Here is a 16777-nt window from a genome sequence, read left to right on the forward strand (position 1 = left end):
ATGAAAAAGTATGAAAGTTTTAAATACATATTACCAAGTGAAAGAAATCCATCTGAAAAGGATACATACTGTATGATTTCAACTATATGAAACTCTGGAAAAGGCAAAACTCTGAAAGTAGTTAAAAGATCATTTGTTGCCAGAGAAGGATGAACAGATAGAGCCAAGAGGATTTATATGGGAGTGAAAACATTCTGTATAATACCATAATAGTGACTATATATCACTGTACATTTCTCAGGAACCATAGGATGTACACCATCTACAGGGAATCCTAATGTAAACTGTGGTGTTTGGCTGATAAAAATGTTTTAATGTAGATTAATCAATTATAATAACTGTACCACTCTGGTAGAAAATGTTTACAGTGGTGGTGGCTGGGTTTTGTGGGATCAGTGGGTATATGGGAACTCTGCATTTTTGGATCTGAACTTAAAACTGCTTTAAGGAAAATTTACTTAAAAAGAAAAATATAATCCTTAGTATTATAAAACTATTTTTCTAGGATTCAGATAATGAATTCATTGAAATAATGATCTTTGTCATAAAGTACTAGTGGTAATGAACCTGCTTGCCAGTGCAGGAGACATAAGAGACACGGGTTCGATCTCTGGGTGGGGAGGATTCCCCTGGAGGAAGGCATGGCAACCCCACTCCAGTATTCTTGCCTGGAGAATCCCATGGATAGAAGAGCCTGGGGGGATATAGTCCATAGGGATGCAAACAGTTGAATACGATTGAAGAGACTTAACATGCATGCAGGTAGATGTAGTTACTTCACGTAGAGGTCTTAGAAAATGAAATAGTGAAAATATCGGATACCATAATCTCTAACAACACTTAAATTACATACTGTTTGTATAGGACTTAAAGTTTTAAATCAATGAACTATGAGAACTATATATTTTGTATTATTTTGGCAATGTTTGATTCTCAGAATTATGAAAGAATTTAAATGATTAATAAATTATATTTGAAAACATGAAGAATATTAATAGTAATTCTGAATTTAAAAGTATGGCTTCAGCAGTATGTGAACCGTGAACTTCCTGATGTTCAAGCTCATTTTAGAAAAAGCAGAGGAACCAGAGATCAAATTGCCAACATCCGCTGGATCATCGAAAAAGCAAGAGAGTTCCAGAAAAACCTCTATTTCTGCTTTCTTGACTATGCCAAAGCCTTTGACTGTGTGGATCACAATGAATTGTGGAAAATTCTGAAAGAGGTGGGAATACCAGACCACCTGATCTGCCTCTTGAGAAATTTGTATGCAGGGTAGGAAGCAACAGTTAGAACTGGACATGGAACAACAGACCGGTTCCAAATAGGAAAAGGAGTTGATCAAGGCTGTATATTGTCACCCTGCTTATTTAACTTATATGCAGAGTACATCATGAGGAACGCTGGACTGGAAGAAACACAAACTGGAATCAAGATTGCTGGGAGAAATCTCTTATTGAGGTTATTCTTCAGATATGCAGATGACACCACCCTTATGGCAGAAAGTGAAGAGGAACTCAAAAGCCTCTTGATGAAAGTGAAAGTGGAAAGTGAAAAAGTTGGCTTAAAGCTCAACATTCAGAAAACGAAGATCATGGCATCTGGTCCCATCACTTCATGGGAAATAGATGGGGAAACAGTGGAAACAGTGTCAGACTTTATTTTTCTGGGCTCCAAAATCACTACAGATGGTGACTGCAGCCATGAAATTAAAAGACGCTTACTCCTTGGAAGGAAAGTTATGACCAACCTAGATAGCATATTCAAAAGCAGAGACATTACTTTGCCAACAAAGGTCCGTCTAGTCAAGGCTATGGTTTTTCCTGTGGTCATGTATGGATGTGAGAGTTGGACCGTGAAGAAGGCTGAGCGCCAAAGAATTGATGCTTTTGAACTGTGGTGTTGGAGAAGACTCTTGAGAGTCCCTTGGACTGCAAGGAGATCCAACCAGTCCATTCTAAAGGAGATCAGCCCTGGGATTTCTTTGGAAGGAATGATGCTAAAGCTGAAACTCCAGTACTTTGGCCACCTCATGCGAAGAGTTGACTCATTGGAAAAGACTCTGATGCTGGGAGGGATTGAGGGCAGGAGGAGAAGGGGACGACAGAGGATGAGATGGCTGGATGGCATCACTGACTCGATGGACGTGAGTCTCAGTGAACTCTGGGAGTTGGTGATGGACAGGGAGGCCTGGCATGCTGCAATTCATGGGGTCGCAAAGAGTCGGACAGGACTGAGTGACTGATCTGATCTGATCTGAATGAGTTTCTGCCTGCCACATGTTTGTGTTGTCCAATTAGTATTGTTGTCCAGTATGCCAATGAGTATTCAGTAATTTTCTAGCTGTATTGTCAATGTGTTTTTATAACATTTTGAATAATTTAGAGAATTATATAACCTGTGTCTAAAATTACTCAAACTTACATCTTTTCTTCCATGAAGTGTTAAGTGTGCCCTACCTAAACAAGGAAACAGAAAAATGTACGAAGGGAAGACATACATTTCTGTGATTCTCTATAGCCTGTAAATAACCTAAGGCAAAATTTTAATTCATGTATTTGTAAAATGAAAAAATTAGATAAACTATAGATATTTATCTTGTGCTGATACATGGAATTGTGTTTCCTGCATCATAATGAAATGTCTTCAAATATATATTTCCTAAACCAAAATACTTTAGAAGTCTAGGAATGGGCCCATGATATATCCATGAAAGCCTTCATTGAGGAAATCGTGTATAGCATTTAAACTGATCTTATCCTTCTATAGTCATTGTTCCTCTGAAATTTATTGTTCCTTTTCAGATACTACCATATATCAATATATTAATTTTTAACAGTATGAGTCATGAAAACATAGTAATGAAGACTTGTATATCCTTAGAGTAGTCATAATACCAAGTAAAAGGATAAAAATACATTTAACATCCACTCACTAATTATAAAATCATCACTGATAACACCACAAATTTAAAATCGGGCATGTTCATCTTGGCAACAGAATGATTCATTTTGTATATAATACTTGTTCAAGAACTTTATAACATCAAATATGATGACATGACAATTAAATTCCTGGAGATTTTATATGAAAAAATTAACTCAAAATACCATACTAATTTACTAGTAATTTTCTCACTGGTAGTGCCTTCATGATGTGCCTTCAAATAAGAGGCAATACTTATTTGCGGAACTTCAGGTTTTCTGCTTTCCATGTTTCAAATTTCTAAAATAAAAGTTCTCTACTTCAAGTTTGTAATTTTAAATCATTTTACTTGGAAATGCATCATGTATGTATGTGTGTGCAGTTTGTTGTTTTGAATTGTTCCATTTGTATTCACTAGTTTACTGAAGAACATTCACTAACAGCAGTATTTGTCTGTTTGTTTATACTCTCAGCGCAGCTACATCTGACCATCTCCCCTTTTCTATATACATAATAGATGTGCGTGTAATAAATAAGTTCAATTTTTAAAAAGATAGATGTGTTCTATAAAAGAAATAATGGAATATATTTCCATATAAAACAAATTTGTTAATGTAATTTTAATGATATAGTTATCTTTTATAAGTTGATAATAAACAACAGTTCTATATTTTATTTATTGTAGTTATAAATCTCAGGGAATATTTGGACAAATATCTGTATTTCAGTTTGTATGGAATTGAAAAGGCACAAAGAGATAACTATATTTTTAATCACTTGTCTTCTCTTCATCAAAGAGATCATTCTTGACTTGGCTGCCCGGATATAGGGTCACTTCTTGTAATTGGCCTTCCGGGGTAGCTCAAACAGTAAACAATCTCCCTGCAATGCGGGAGACCTGGGTTCGATCCCTGGGTCAGGAAGATCCCCTGGGGAAGGGCATGTCACCCACTCTAGTACTCTTGCATGGAGAATTCCATAAACAGGGAAGCCTGATGGGCTACAGTCCATGGTTGCAAAGAGTTGGACACGATAGAGTGACTAACACTTTGACTTCTTTTAATTGTCTCCTTTCTTATTATAAAATAGTGTCCATTTATGATATCCCACCTTCTCAAGAAGAAAACTGTGGCCACTCATATTTGACATAAAAGTGTTCAGGGAAAAGAAATAGAGAAGAATCTTTAAATTCATTTTAAAACCATTTCCCAATTACCAGGAGATCCAAACTTCTCTTTCTAAATGGTCAGCGTTTTCTGCACATGCATAACTCTTTTCATGTAGAGAACAGCTTCTGCCAAAGATAATTATGTGGAAAGTCTTATAAATGAGAAATACTGTGGTCTTCCCTTCGATATGTGTTTGCTTATGTTAAAGAAAACAGTTTATTGTCCAACAACTTTGAAATGTATTTACTATTTTAAAAATACCTTCAATTATACATCTACTAGGTATCATAGAATAATATTATGAATAAATTACATGATGTTGAGACTATTTACCCATCATCTACCTATTTATTAGTTTTCCAAAAATCTCTGTATGTAGTCATTTATAAAAGGTGCTTCCCCTATGGCTCAGTGATAAAGAATCTGCCTGCAGTGCAGGAGACACAGGTTCTATCCCGGGCAACCCACTCCAATATTGTTGCCTAGAAAATGCCATGGACAGAGGAGCTTGGTGGACTACAGTCCATAGGGTCTCAAAGAGCTGGACATGACTGCAGTGACTTAAATACTAACAGCACGCATATATAAATGTATAATTATTTACATATACATAAATATATATATATCAGTATATTAAAATATGCATTTTAATGACCAGGGGATAGCCATATCACTTTTTTCAATCCTGGTTTGAAACTTAAGCCTTTTAAAGTAATTGGATCAGGCAGCTTAAAGGCCACTAAGATGATCCATTTAGTTATTATTTGATTAGGAAGGAAAAATGTCCCTCTGTGGTTTAAGATTGATTCAAGAGGGAGAATCAGAGTTACTGATATATTCCTTTTTTATATGTTATGATTATCATCCTAGTATGGAGATCAATGGAAGATATTTGAAGAACACTCTTCAATTCCCAGTAAGTATTTTAATGGTAATTGTGTGAAAATAATTCATTAATACAGATGCATACAATTTATGTATAACAGATTGACAGAATCGAAAAGATTTGATCCAGTATGATTATACACTATTATCATGTTACTACAAACATCCAAGATTCAGACATTTGTGAACAAAGAGTAACGTTTAGTTAAATAAAAAAAAACAAACAAAAAAAACAACTCGAGTGATGAAAAGTCTCTTTTAAGAAAGCCCAGGTATTTGTAAACGTTGAGCATACTGAATTATGATTTGGGATTTTGAATCTAACAATTGCAGAAAGAGACCACTTTAGCCTTGTAGGTAATAAACCAGGCAATATAATAAAAATTATTCTGTAGGTGAGGGGACAGGGAGAATAATAAGAAATACAGGTAAAATAACCAAAGTTCTGAGTGATTATCATAAGTCACAAGACCTGTTAAAAATTAAAGATCATCACTGGAGTTTCCAACTCTCAACTACTTGTAGTAGGGAAACAAATTACATAAGAAAGGTTCTATCGTGAAAGAAACAGCTAAGCTTTAAAAATCTCTTACTCTTTGGAAACTGTAATTATTTCTGCATCATTGTAAATAACATCAAGACTCCATAGGGTTTTATTGGGTTGACGGATAAGTTCTTTCAGGTTTTTTGTAACAGCATACAGGGTTGATGTTACATAATTAGGGGTTATACCTAATTTGAAAGATATATTTACATGACACCATAGACAACTTTGTTCTGTCTTTGATTTTTAAGTTGAGTGAATATTATTGCTTTTGGCAATTAACAGTAAAGATTAAAAAAAAAAAAAAAAGTATATTTACCTCACTCAAAAGAGAAGAATGTTCCTCAGGACATGGCTCTGTCTGCATTCATGGATCCATTCCAAAGATCCTGCAGGCAAGTGAGGTCTGATACTTCTGTGCACTTGATTGGAATCAGGAAATGCTTGCAGATACTCTACTGAGCAGAAGTGCAGTAACATGAATTCTGCTCTTGTTTTGTTCTTTTCCTTAGAATGTAACATTTAAATTAATGCTTTGGAGGGTTTACTGTTCATTACTGTGCTGAGTACTTTTAGTGGATAAACATATAAAGTACTATATACGAACCTAGATTTCCCTTTAGTAAACATTACTTAAAAAAAGATTTCCCTTGTTTTGATTTCCAACCTTAAAGGTTAATGAAGAAATGTAGATTTTCAATGAATCTTTTAGTTATTAATACATAATTTGTTATTGCTTTATATTAGTATATGCAATGATTTTTTAGAAACCTAGTGATATGATGTCATAATAGACCCATAACTGTTCTTCATACATTCCACACAGGCTCCTCCTGTTTTTATTAAAAGAGAGGTCTTCTCTTTCATAATCAAAGAAAGAAAGTATATTTATCTAGTCACACAGACAGTTGAATGTTGAAAACCAACTCATTTAATAGAACATTCATGAATCACTAAAATAGTATAAAGTAAATTAAAAACATCCTTTCTAATAGAAAATATGTTCCTTCCTAATCCTGTGCATGCATCTGAATGGTGAACACCACAGAACTAAAATACCTTGATTAATTATAGTTTGCCTTGTGAAAATTTTCTGTATAATTGATTCTGTAACCAGAAAGAAGACAATTAAATCATTTGTACTTGTTTTAAGTAGGAAAATGATTTGCCAGAAAGGGAAAATTATGGGCCATTTAGTTGGGCTCCATGACAATCACATCCTGACACTGAAAGGCCTTCTCACACCTGGTAAAGAAAATGCTCTGTGTGTGTGACAACAAATAGAAATCCTGTTTTTGTGTGTTTGTGCCTAAGTGCCTCCATGAATGTGCATGTGTTAATCCTAACTGGACTGAATTACAGATCAGACTAATTGAAGAAGCACATATAAAAAAGGGTTTTCATTTTAGTTTTATTATAGTGAGCAGTACTTTTAATTTTCTTGAAAGGCACCCAAGAATAATTACCTTTGTGAACCAAAAATATACAAAACTGTACAGAATAAATAGTTCATAAAAATCTAGCTATACTTTCTTGTAAAATAAAGCTACATTGTCCCACTCTTGAGGCAACTTAAACCACTTACCCTTAGACGTGCCTTTTGCTACTAATTTATGGCATCTATCAGTGTACATCAATAAAAATAAAATATTTTTCCTGTTTTTTTACACCAGTGAATTATTACTTGACACAAGAAACATATTTCTATCTCATTATTCAAATTTACAAAGGATTAATGCTATGAAAGAATCCAAACTAGCGATAGATGCACTAATCATATTTACAGTTGAATATCAGTAGCATTTTCAAAATATCCCAAGAGTAAGAATTAAACTTTGAGCACAAATGACATACCTTAGTTCACAGCAGCATTAACAAGAAGATTGTCCACACAAAATGTGCAGAAAAACCAAAATTTTTTCTTCCTCATTCCACCTGAACTGTTAATCATTCTTATTTTTAAATTCAGAAAGCATTTCAGTGGCATTTTTTAATTCTCAAAGTTTCAAAGTTTTGAGCCACTCATACCCTATGTAATTCAACTTCCCATTTTTTTCTTTTCTATTACTATTTGTTAATTTTAAAGTTCCAGTTCCTTTTGCCTTTATTGCAAGAAAAGTTGGTGTATCTAACAACTTATACTTTTGTAAGTACATATAATGATTTTATAAACAATACATGTCTTACATATTATAACTACATTTACTGTTAGAGTTTTCAAATGACAAAAATCCAATTCTATTTAATCCATGGGTAATATAACTCAAGAAATTAAGGGTTAAATATTAAACCCTTTTAGATGTGCAAGAGGACATCTATGAAACACTTTACTTATATGGGAAAATATTAATATAATCCTTGAATGATTTACATGCAAGGACTTATTTTATTGGGGATAGACAAAATTGCCTGAAGACAATGCAATGGCTTCTCCCAGTGATCCCTGAGTTTCTTTTTCTTTTCCCATAGGATTGCTGCTGTGCTTAAGTTCTGATTGATGACACACTCATATAAGGCACTTATATACAAGGTCTGGACTTAAGACAGAATCACAGCATTTCTGCAGAAGCCCTTGAACTCTCTATGTTTGCTGCTCCAGGACTTCTAAGTAATCAGGTTCAGCATGTAAATTAGCTTTCAGCTCAAAATACTCATTTTTAGTCTGTTCCACTAATACCTTCCTTGGCCTTGAGTACAGTAATGTCTCCATCAACTTTAACTCTTCATGGGCTCCTGGATAATGTACCTCCGTATCAGGCTGAAGTTGAGCAATATTTTTCCTTAGGTATTCTGTGATTCCCAGTTGCTGAAGTTCCCTTTCTTTCTCTAAAATGTTCCTATATAATGAACTGGCATCCTGGAAGGTTAAAAATTCAGTGGATTGGTCTGTGGTTTTGTACTTCATATTTGAACCTGTGAGTGGGGAGTGGTTTTCTCGTTCTAAAAGACTTCTTTGGAGATGTTTTGCATCACTTCCCTCTTTCTCATTCCTTTCTTCTTCTTCTTCCAGATGCTTTGGGCCAAAGGATGGGCTCCTATAGACATGAACCATGGGGCTCACCATGTGCTGCTCATAGAGTGATGCTGTGGGTCTTTCAGTAGTATGGTGAGTTGTTTTATGGCCGTACATGCTATACTGGAGATGCACAGGACTGGTGTCTCTCATCTGCTCGTCTGCTTGTTTCTTTTTGTATCTTCTCCTGCGGTGGAGAACAAGAACCACTATCCCTGCAGCACAGAACACAATAGTTATGAATACAATCAGCAGACCTAGTATTAAAACAGATAGTGGTACAGCATCAGTAAGTGATTTAAAAATATTATCAGCTGTAGTTGTGGTTGTAGGAGTATTGACAATGATATAACTAGTCTGAGTTGGCAGGGATGGGTTATTGACTAAACCTGGGCAAAGAAGTTCACTATTGAGTGCTTTCAATTCCTTTTTGTGTAAGTGCTCTGGAGAGGTGCAGAGTATTTCATCTGTCACTGTGTTCTTACTTAACTTTTGTATCCATTGCTGCAATCCAACCAGGTCACAGGAACAATCCCAGGGGTTGTCCTCAAGGTCAATCTGGGTCAGTAAATCAAGGTCATCCAAGATATTACTTACAGGTAGATGAGTAAATTGGTTTGTTTTAAGGTTTATCCTCGTAAGAGGAACCCCTGAAAAAATATGTGGTGGTAAAACTTGTAGGAGGTTGTTGTTTAAATAGAGTACTTTCAGTTTAGGCATTGGGTTGAAGGTTCCAGGTAATATTTCCTTAACACCATTGTATTCAAGATACAAATACTCAAGATTGTGGAGACCAAGGAACATACCTCCACTCAATTTGGTCAGGTGGTTACCATTCAGATAAAGCTTTTGTAATCTTGTTAAATTCATAAATGATCCTTCTTCAAGAACCTCAATACGATTGTTTCCCAAGTGAAGCATTTCCAAAGTGAAGTATTCCACTAAGTCAGACTTCAGTAATGTATGAATGATATTCCCTGCAAGAATAAGCTTTCTAGGATTTTGTGGAGGAGGTTTCAGATCTGATAAACTTTCAATATTGCGCTCCTGACAGTGTATTAGAAGTCCTGATGGGGAGAGTACTTTGCAATTACAAGGAATAGGACAGTAGAGTCCCGGAAGTTGAGTGGATGGCTTTGTAATATAAGGTATTAAACCTGGTGCTTTGGTGGGTGGTTTTAAAAGAGATGTGGTCTTGGCTGACATGTGACTATCGCTTATTGAAGAGGTTACTGCCAGATGTAATGATCCAGAAGGATCCTCGTGTTCTTCGTATACTGGTGGAGTGGGGCAAATTGATTCCTTTTTCAGCCGGCTTAGTATGCTTCCTTTGAAAAATGGAGGGCTGTTACATACAACATCACCAATTACAGACTGTGGGGGCATGTTTTCCAACCAAAGTTTTAGCTGTAATAAGTCACAATTGCAGGCCCATTTATTGTCCTCCAACTGGAGATCCAATATTCGGCCAATGTGTTCTAAAAAACCAACATAAGGCAATGTTTGCAACTGATTTCCACGAAGATCTAGATGCGTTAGAGGAACAAATCGAAATATGTTTGGAGGAAGACTCTCGATAGCATTGTCATTTAAAATTAACACTTTAAGTCTGTTGAGCTTGCTAAAGGCACTTGGTTCAATCACTGTAATGAAATTGTTATCTGCTTGTAGGAATTCCAGGTTTTCCAGTCCATGGAAGGTATCCTCTTTAAGAATTTCTAGAGAATTGTGATTGATATGAAGTTGCTTAAGAAGGCCAAGGCCATTAAATGCACCAGTCTCAATATCTGCAATATTGTTAAATCCAAGGTGTATTGAGATAGCATTGGTAAGCCCAGAAAAGTCATTTGTGTGAAGTACTGTCAAGCCGTTATTTAATAAACTTAAGTGGAAAGGTCGTGATGGTGGCACACTTATTTGGGATAACTTCTTAATACCTTTCTCTTCACAATTTATTAGCATCGTGCCGTCTTTTTCCTCACAGTTGCAAAGAGAGTCACAAGAACCTCTGGCTGAGGCAGAGGGCATTGGAGATTGGGACTGTGAAGATATACAGGCAAGGAGAGATGAATACAAGAGATGAATCCAGAGCTTCATGTTGTCATGTGATGGATCTGATTCTGTAAAATACAATGCAATAGCAATGGGCTTTAGTGGCCAGCAGCAGGGAGGAGATGAAGCTGACATTTTCAAAATGATAAGTTTTCTCCTAATAGGCAAGATATTGATTATCTTAAATACATAAGTGCATTGCTGAGTCTACATTTTCTTTTATTTTTTACAAATATGACCAGTAGATTTGTTTTACTTTTAACTTGCATTATGATAACAATTTAAAATTTAGGTCAAGGATAACTTCAAGTATATCAATTTGTGTTCATATCACCAACTAATTGCATTTTAACAGATGTGAGGGGTGTTGGCTAAATGGACCATTGATAACTTGATATGATGCAAAGGTATGTATTTGAGAAGACCTTAACTTTTTCATTTTTTTAGCTTAAACTAGATAAATCTTTTTTTATATTTATTTTTAATTGGAAGACAGTTGCTTTACAATAATATATTGCATTGGTTTCTACCATATCAACATGAATCAGTTCCCTCTCTCTCGAAACTCCCTCCCACCTCCCACCCCTCTAGAGATAGCCAGAAGCAGAGAAACCTGTAGGAAATTCAAAAATGATAGAAAGACTGTATGTATGCATTTCCTTTAGTTCTATTTTTGAACTGGATATCACAATATAACATCTAATAACTGTGTTTAACCTGCTTTGGTTTTGGCTTAAGATATTAATTCCATTATTTATTTAAAAAAACTTGAGAAACATATGTCTATGTAGTAAAGTAAACCTTTATAAAAGAATTTTAACTATGCTGTCTAGGGTAGTTTGTATAAACCTAAGTATCAGATATATATGCTTAAAGGTATCCATTCAAATTTCACACTTTAATTTCTAGAGGTGAAATATTCACTGTTACTTTTAAATTATTCTGTGGATAAGGTTAACATCATAAAAACTAAAGAAGAAAAACTGACATATGACACACATTTCTGGCTCTTACAAAAGAAGGAACAATACCTCATATAAACTTCTAATAAATGACTTCCTAATGAGGTCTTGAACCAGGCTTTAGGGCACTGAATATCTCATAATTAAGCAGCTGATCTTTATTGTAAGGCTTAATGATGCAAACAATGAACTCTAAAACATACTTCACTCTATAAAAATATTTGAAGATCTCTCTGATTTGATAAATAAAAAACTGACAGTTCAGGATAACACATCACATATCCCAACTCCTTAAAAATTTAATACATGGATCTGAAACAGCAATTAAAAGAAATTCTAACTCTAAAATAACAGCAGTGGTGTGGTAAATACTTTGAACTCTAATGTATCTAATTTTATTACCTTCCTTCAAATAGTGCTTTTTAAATTTAGACTAAATTCAAACATAAACAAACACCACATCTTGTAACTATTCAAATTTTGGAAATGATAGATGCTTTCATTTGTCTGGATAGGATGTAAACAGTAATTTTGAATCTAATTAAAATTCACAGTCAGGTAATACATCCCAAAACTGAATCAATAATCTCAAAAGTAAACTTCCATTCCATGAAAATACACAGTCTTATTGAAAACATGTATAGTATGAAGTTTCTGAAAGGCAGAAGACAACCAAAGACATGAAACATTTGAGTAGTGCCTTTCTATATGAAGGGAAAGTTAGCTGACTGAATGTTTCCAAAGGGAAATAGTTTGATTTTAAACAACTCTGAGGGCTATGCTTAGAATCAAGCAGCTTGGGGTTGGAGTCTTCAACTTGTGGATTAGCTTCACAGCTAATCTCCATATTTCTCCATAGATGACCAAGAAAGAATACTCTTTCTTTCACCAGACAACGCATCTTAAGAAGATAGTGAATAACTTCCAGATGAGAATTTCTTGTTATTTTTATCTCACATGCATTTTATGCTCTTCAAAAGGTAGTAGGGAACAGTTTCTAAGGTTTTCAGAAATACACATAAATATTAAAAGTGGTTCTATGTTGATAGTATAGAGATACTGTGTTAAAGAGGTAAAAAACAATCTCCATTTACATATTTTCAAGTCGGGAAAAAGTAAAAGTGGTGTGTAATATACAAAGAATCTTTTGATATTCTGCTTGTATTTGAGATTCAACAATGGTTTTTGGAAGTAATCTTTCCTTCACAGAGCACACATAGGTTAGTTTCCAATAACAAACTGCATGCTGTAAAAGAAATAGTGGCAGATTATTTTACTTCTTCTCTAAAGCCAGCTGTTAGTCTAGATGTCTGCTGCTCACAGAAAAACAGGCATCTGCTACCGCATTACTTGTGCCAGTGAACAGGAAAGAAACTGGATATCCTTTAATGCAAAGTTCTTTTTTTAGAGAGGCAAACATATATTCAATCACTTTAGAATAATGCAAAAATAGGTATAAGGAAATCCTGGAAACATTCATCTTACCTGTAAAGCAGAGACTTCCTGACGTTATCTGTAATGCACAGCTGGAAGAGATGTTCAAAGTAAATTCAGTTTCTTTATTAAAAAAGAAAACACCAACCACCGTGTTCTTTCTTCTCAAATATCACTTTTTGGCAAGTTCCATCGCTTCATAAAGTTAAAACCTCTGGTCCAAGACAAAATGCTGAGCATTTCATTGAAAACATTTCAAGCAGACTGCATACTAGATCATCCTGAAGCAGTTGTCCTTTTATTCCCCAATTAAAATTCACGGCATACTTCACAGCTATGCTGACTTTTTTTGCATATAGTTAACCATTTGCAAGCTGCTACATGCAGTAAACAAACAAGATGTTTAACAGAGCTGAGATTGATCACTCTTGCTTTCTTAGGCTGTAGATCCAAGCTGCAGCACTGTTCTCCTTCCTCCCGTTCTAGTCTTTCTTGTTAGCTCAGTTTGTTGTTAGTCACATTGCCAAGGGCTGGGAGGTAGGCGTAAATAAAGAGACTTCTTGGCTTTTGACTCAGCCTTTAAGCCCTTCCCCATCAGAGCGCTTTAATCTGCCAGTGTCATTTAACACAAGAGACAGCTCCACCTTGGGACTCAACTCCTCCTCCTGCAAACGGTCTTCCTCTCCGTTTAAATACCAAATATAGTGCAAGTGAATTTTGATGCAAATAATGACATATGTTTAATAATATTTTGTTACTACAGCAGACTAAATCATACACTATACTAAAGTCTCATCTAGCACAGTATTGTACTGTTAGCACACATGTTCAGAAAAACTGCAAGCATGATACCTATAGCTCCAGTTTTATTTTTTTTAACTGGTACTCTAGGTTGAAATTGTGTACTAATTAAATCTTAAAATGTTAGCATGAACCACTTTCCTGAAATACTTGTAGTTTTGTATTTACCATTTGAAAAGCAACTTGAAGCCTCATGTCTGAGACTCTTAAATTTTATACTTCATTATTTCTTTCCCTACAGCTAGTGTTCAATTATGAGACTAGAAATGAAGTTTTTTTTTTTTTTTTCAGGTAGATAGTATTTATTTGGAATGGAGATATGATCATTTAAAAATGCATGCAAGAATCTTAATTATACATGGTTTTCTTTAGTTGAAAACAACTTATCAGTCTCAAAAATATAAAATTGTCTTTCCAGATAAAATGAAACAAGCATCTTCATCATGTACTGATTTCAATATATAGCAGTTATAATAACCTGATTTTTATGATACTAACTCTGGGAGCATTTTTTCCTAAAATATAATATTTAATAAGTTAACTTGTTTCTTCAGCTCTTAAAAGTTTCTGAATTATCACCAATGAAACTCTCAACTGTAAGATTCTTTATTTCCCCAAATGCCTGTGTTTTAAGAATCACTCTTCTTTACCTACATTCCAAGAACCTGAACTTTTTCCACAGCCAAAATTAATACACTAAATGCTGTCGTTGATTGATTTTGAAACAGTATATGTTTAGAAACTCTCTTGCCTATAGGTTCTAGAGGTTACCTATATTTTAGTAGGTCCCATTTCAGCAACAGCTATTCTTTTTAAAAAAGAGGTTATGCAGCTTATATTATTAAAACAGGAAAATATAAGATTAGGTTGTTATTTAATGATTGTCTGCAGTTATGCACTCAGATTCACAAAGTTCTCACATCTGTGGAATAGTTGTTTTAAAAGCTAAGGATTTTAAGGCAATTTCTAATATTCTCAGTTTCCTATATTATACAGTTTCTCATACATTAAGTTCATCTTTTATTTTAATAGCATGTTTTTTAAGGTAGAAAGAGATTATAATATGGATGAGAGTGTGGAGATATAGAGTAAAGATAAGGAATGAGATAATAAAGGGAATAAAAGAATAAAAGAAGGGAATTACTTTTTGCCACAGTCTACTGCTAGCTGAGGGTCAAGTTAACTTAAATCAGTCTAATGCTTTAGATAGGTGGTGACGAAAAATAGAATCAGTGAGAAAATAAGGAACTAGAATAATTTCCCTCCCAACACTGTAGACATAATTCTCCAAATGCATTCATTTAGGTTTTAGAGGTAAAATCACAGGAGAAAAGCTCTGAAGTACAGTCTGTGGTGGAAAAGCTGTTCAAATAGCCATATGAGAACAAATGGAATGAAATTTTTTGTAAATTGAATATCTTCTCCAGCTGGAGGATGTGTTGATTTTATTCATAATATATACCTAGCATATATTTGATGTTATTTATCTTTAGTCTTTTACCTATATGTAACATGTTATTTTTTTTCATGTGTAAGTTACTAGTTAACTATACAATAGTCAGAGGGGAAAGAAGTGAATAAAAGCCTTTGGAATAACTCTCTTTGTTGGGAACATAAAGGTTAAGGTAAGCATTCTGTTTGAGAAGAATTCTTTAACTTTTAACTTAATTCAAAGGGGTAATATTGATAATGCATTACTTAGTATTACCTCAAACTTAATAATATACAACTTAACACATTCACAATGAAGTGAAGTGAAGTAAAAGTAGCTCAGCTGTGTCTGACTCTTTGTGACCCCATGGAATACACAGTCCATGGAATTTCTGGGTCCGAATACTGGAGTGGGTAGCCTCTCCCTTCTCCAGGGGATCTTCCCAACCCAGGAAACGAACCCAGGTCTCCTGCATTATAGGCAGATTCTTTACCAGCTGAGCCACAAGGAAAGCCCAGGAATACTGCAGTGGATAGCCTCTCCCTTCTCCAGGGGATCTTCCGGACCCAGGAATTGAACTGGAGTCTCCTGCATTGCAGGTGGATTCTTTACCAAAGCCTAGTAGCTAAATCCACCGATCTCTATCTTTTGTTAACTGTAATTCCTCAGTTGTTTCACTCAGTCAATAATGCAGCCATCCTTTCCAAAATGCTCATGGCCAGTGTGTTAATTATTGTTGCATGCATGCATGCTAAGTGGCTTCAGTCATGTCCGACTCTTTGTGATCCTATGGACCAGCCCATAGCCCACTAAGCTCCTCTGTCCATGGGATTCTCCAGGCGAGAACACTGGAGTGGGTTGCCATGCCCTCCTCCATGGAATTTAACATTTGTAATTTCCAGTGATTATATGGAAAAGTACTTTGCCAGCATAGCTTGCTCCAAGTATTAATGATAAATTTAAGTGATCATAATAAACACTCAGTGTTAGTAATTTTTCCATGTAGTTTACCCCTGCTGCTAAGTTGCTTCAGTCGTGTCCGACTCTGTGCGACCTCATAGACAGCAGCCCACCAGGCTCCCCCATCCCTGGGATTCTCCAGGCAAAAACACTGGAGTGGGTTGCCATTTCCTTCTCCAAGTTTAGCCCTACTGACTCCATATTGAAACATTTTAAGGTATAATCATTTTTAATGATACCTTCTAAGTTATGCTTCTTTAGAATGTGCATCTTAAATAGTAAACATGAAAGTATTCTAGTCACATTGAAGAGTACCAAGCAGTCAGAGGAAATATACCAGTTTGTGTTAGTTCCTTTAGGGTGACAGCATGTGTAAGGCAATGCAGTTCATTCACTGTCAGGACTTTGGAGAAGGCCTCTCCTTCCCTGCTTATATAGGTAGTGGAGGGGATCATCTTACAAATGCAATGTGACAAAGACCAGATGAAAGAATATTTTATCAGACTGATAATGTATATGGAACAAAGAGAATGAAAATACCCAAGATTGCTCACTGGAAAAAGGAAAAATAAAAATAATAGTGAAAGATTTTTTAATTCT

The 16777-nt window shown here is 35.0% G+C and overlaps 1 protein-coding gene across 2 annotated transcripts; it reads right to left on the minus strand.

The window, feature by feature from the left end:
• Nucleotides 1–4999: 4999 nt before the first annotated feature.
• Nucleotides 5000–13634, minus strand: SLITRK6 (SLIT and NTRK like family member 6). Of its 2 annotated transcripts, XM_010810897.4 has the most exons (3): nucleotides 13036–13634; nucleotides 9343–10656; nucleotides 5000–8751 (listed from the first exon to the last, which is right to left on the minus strand). In XM_010810897.4, the coding sequence occupies exons 2-3, from the start codon at nucleotides 10631–10633 to the stop codon at nucleotides 8105–8107; spliced, it is 1938 nt and encodes a 645-aa protein (XP_010809199.1). In that variant the 5' UTR covers nucleotides 10634–10656; nucleotides 13036–13634; the 3' UTR covers nucleotides 5000–8104. The 2 variants fall into 2 exon arrangements, with proteins under 2 accessions (XP_010809199.1, XP_005213943.1); XM_005213886.5 differs by having other exon boundaries at nucleotides 5000–10656.
• Between the last annotated feature and the right edge of the window lie 3143 nt (nucleotides 13635–16777).

This window comes from Bos taurus, chromosome 12 (genome assembly GCF_002263795.3).
Source record: "Bos taurus isolate L1 Dominette 01449 registration number 42190680 breed Hereford chromosome 12, ARS-UCD2.0, whole genome shotgun sequence".
Taxonomy (NCBI): Eukaryota; Metazoa; Chordata; class Mammalia; order Artiodactyla; family Bovidae; genus Bos; species Bos taurus.

What these genes read in the sequence shown, in the direction of transcription:
- SLITRK6 (XM_005213886.5), bottom strand. Translation starts at nt 10,633, where the DNA reads ATGAAGCTCTGGATTCATCTCTTGTATTCATCTCTCCTTGCCTGTATA.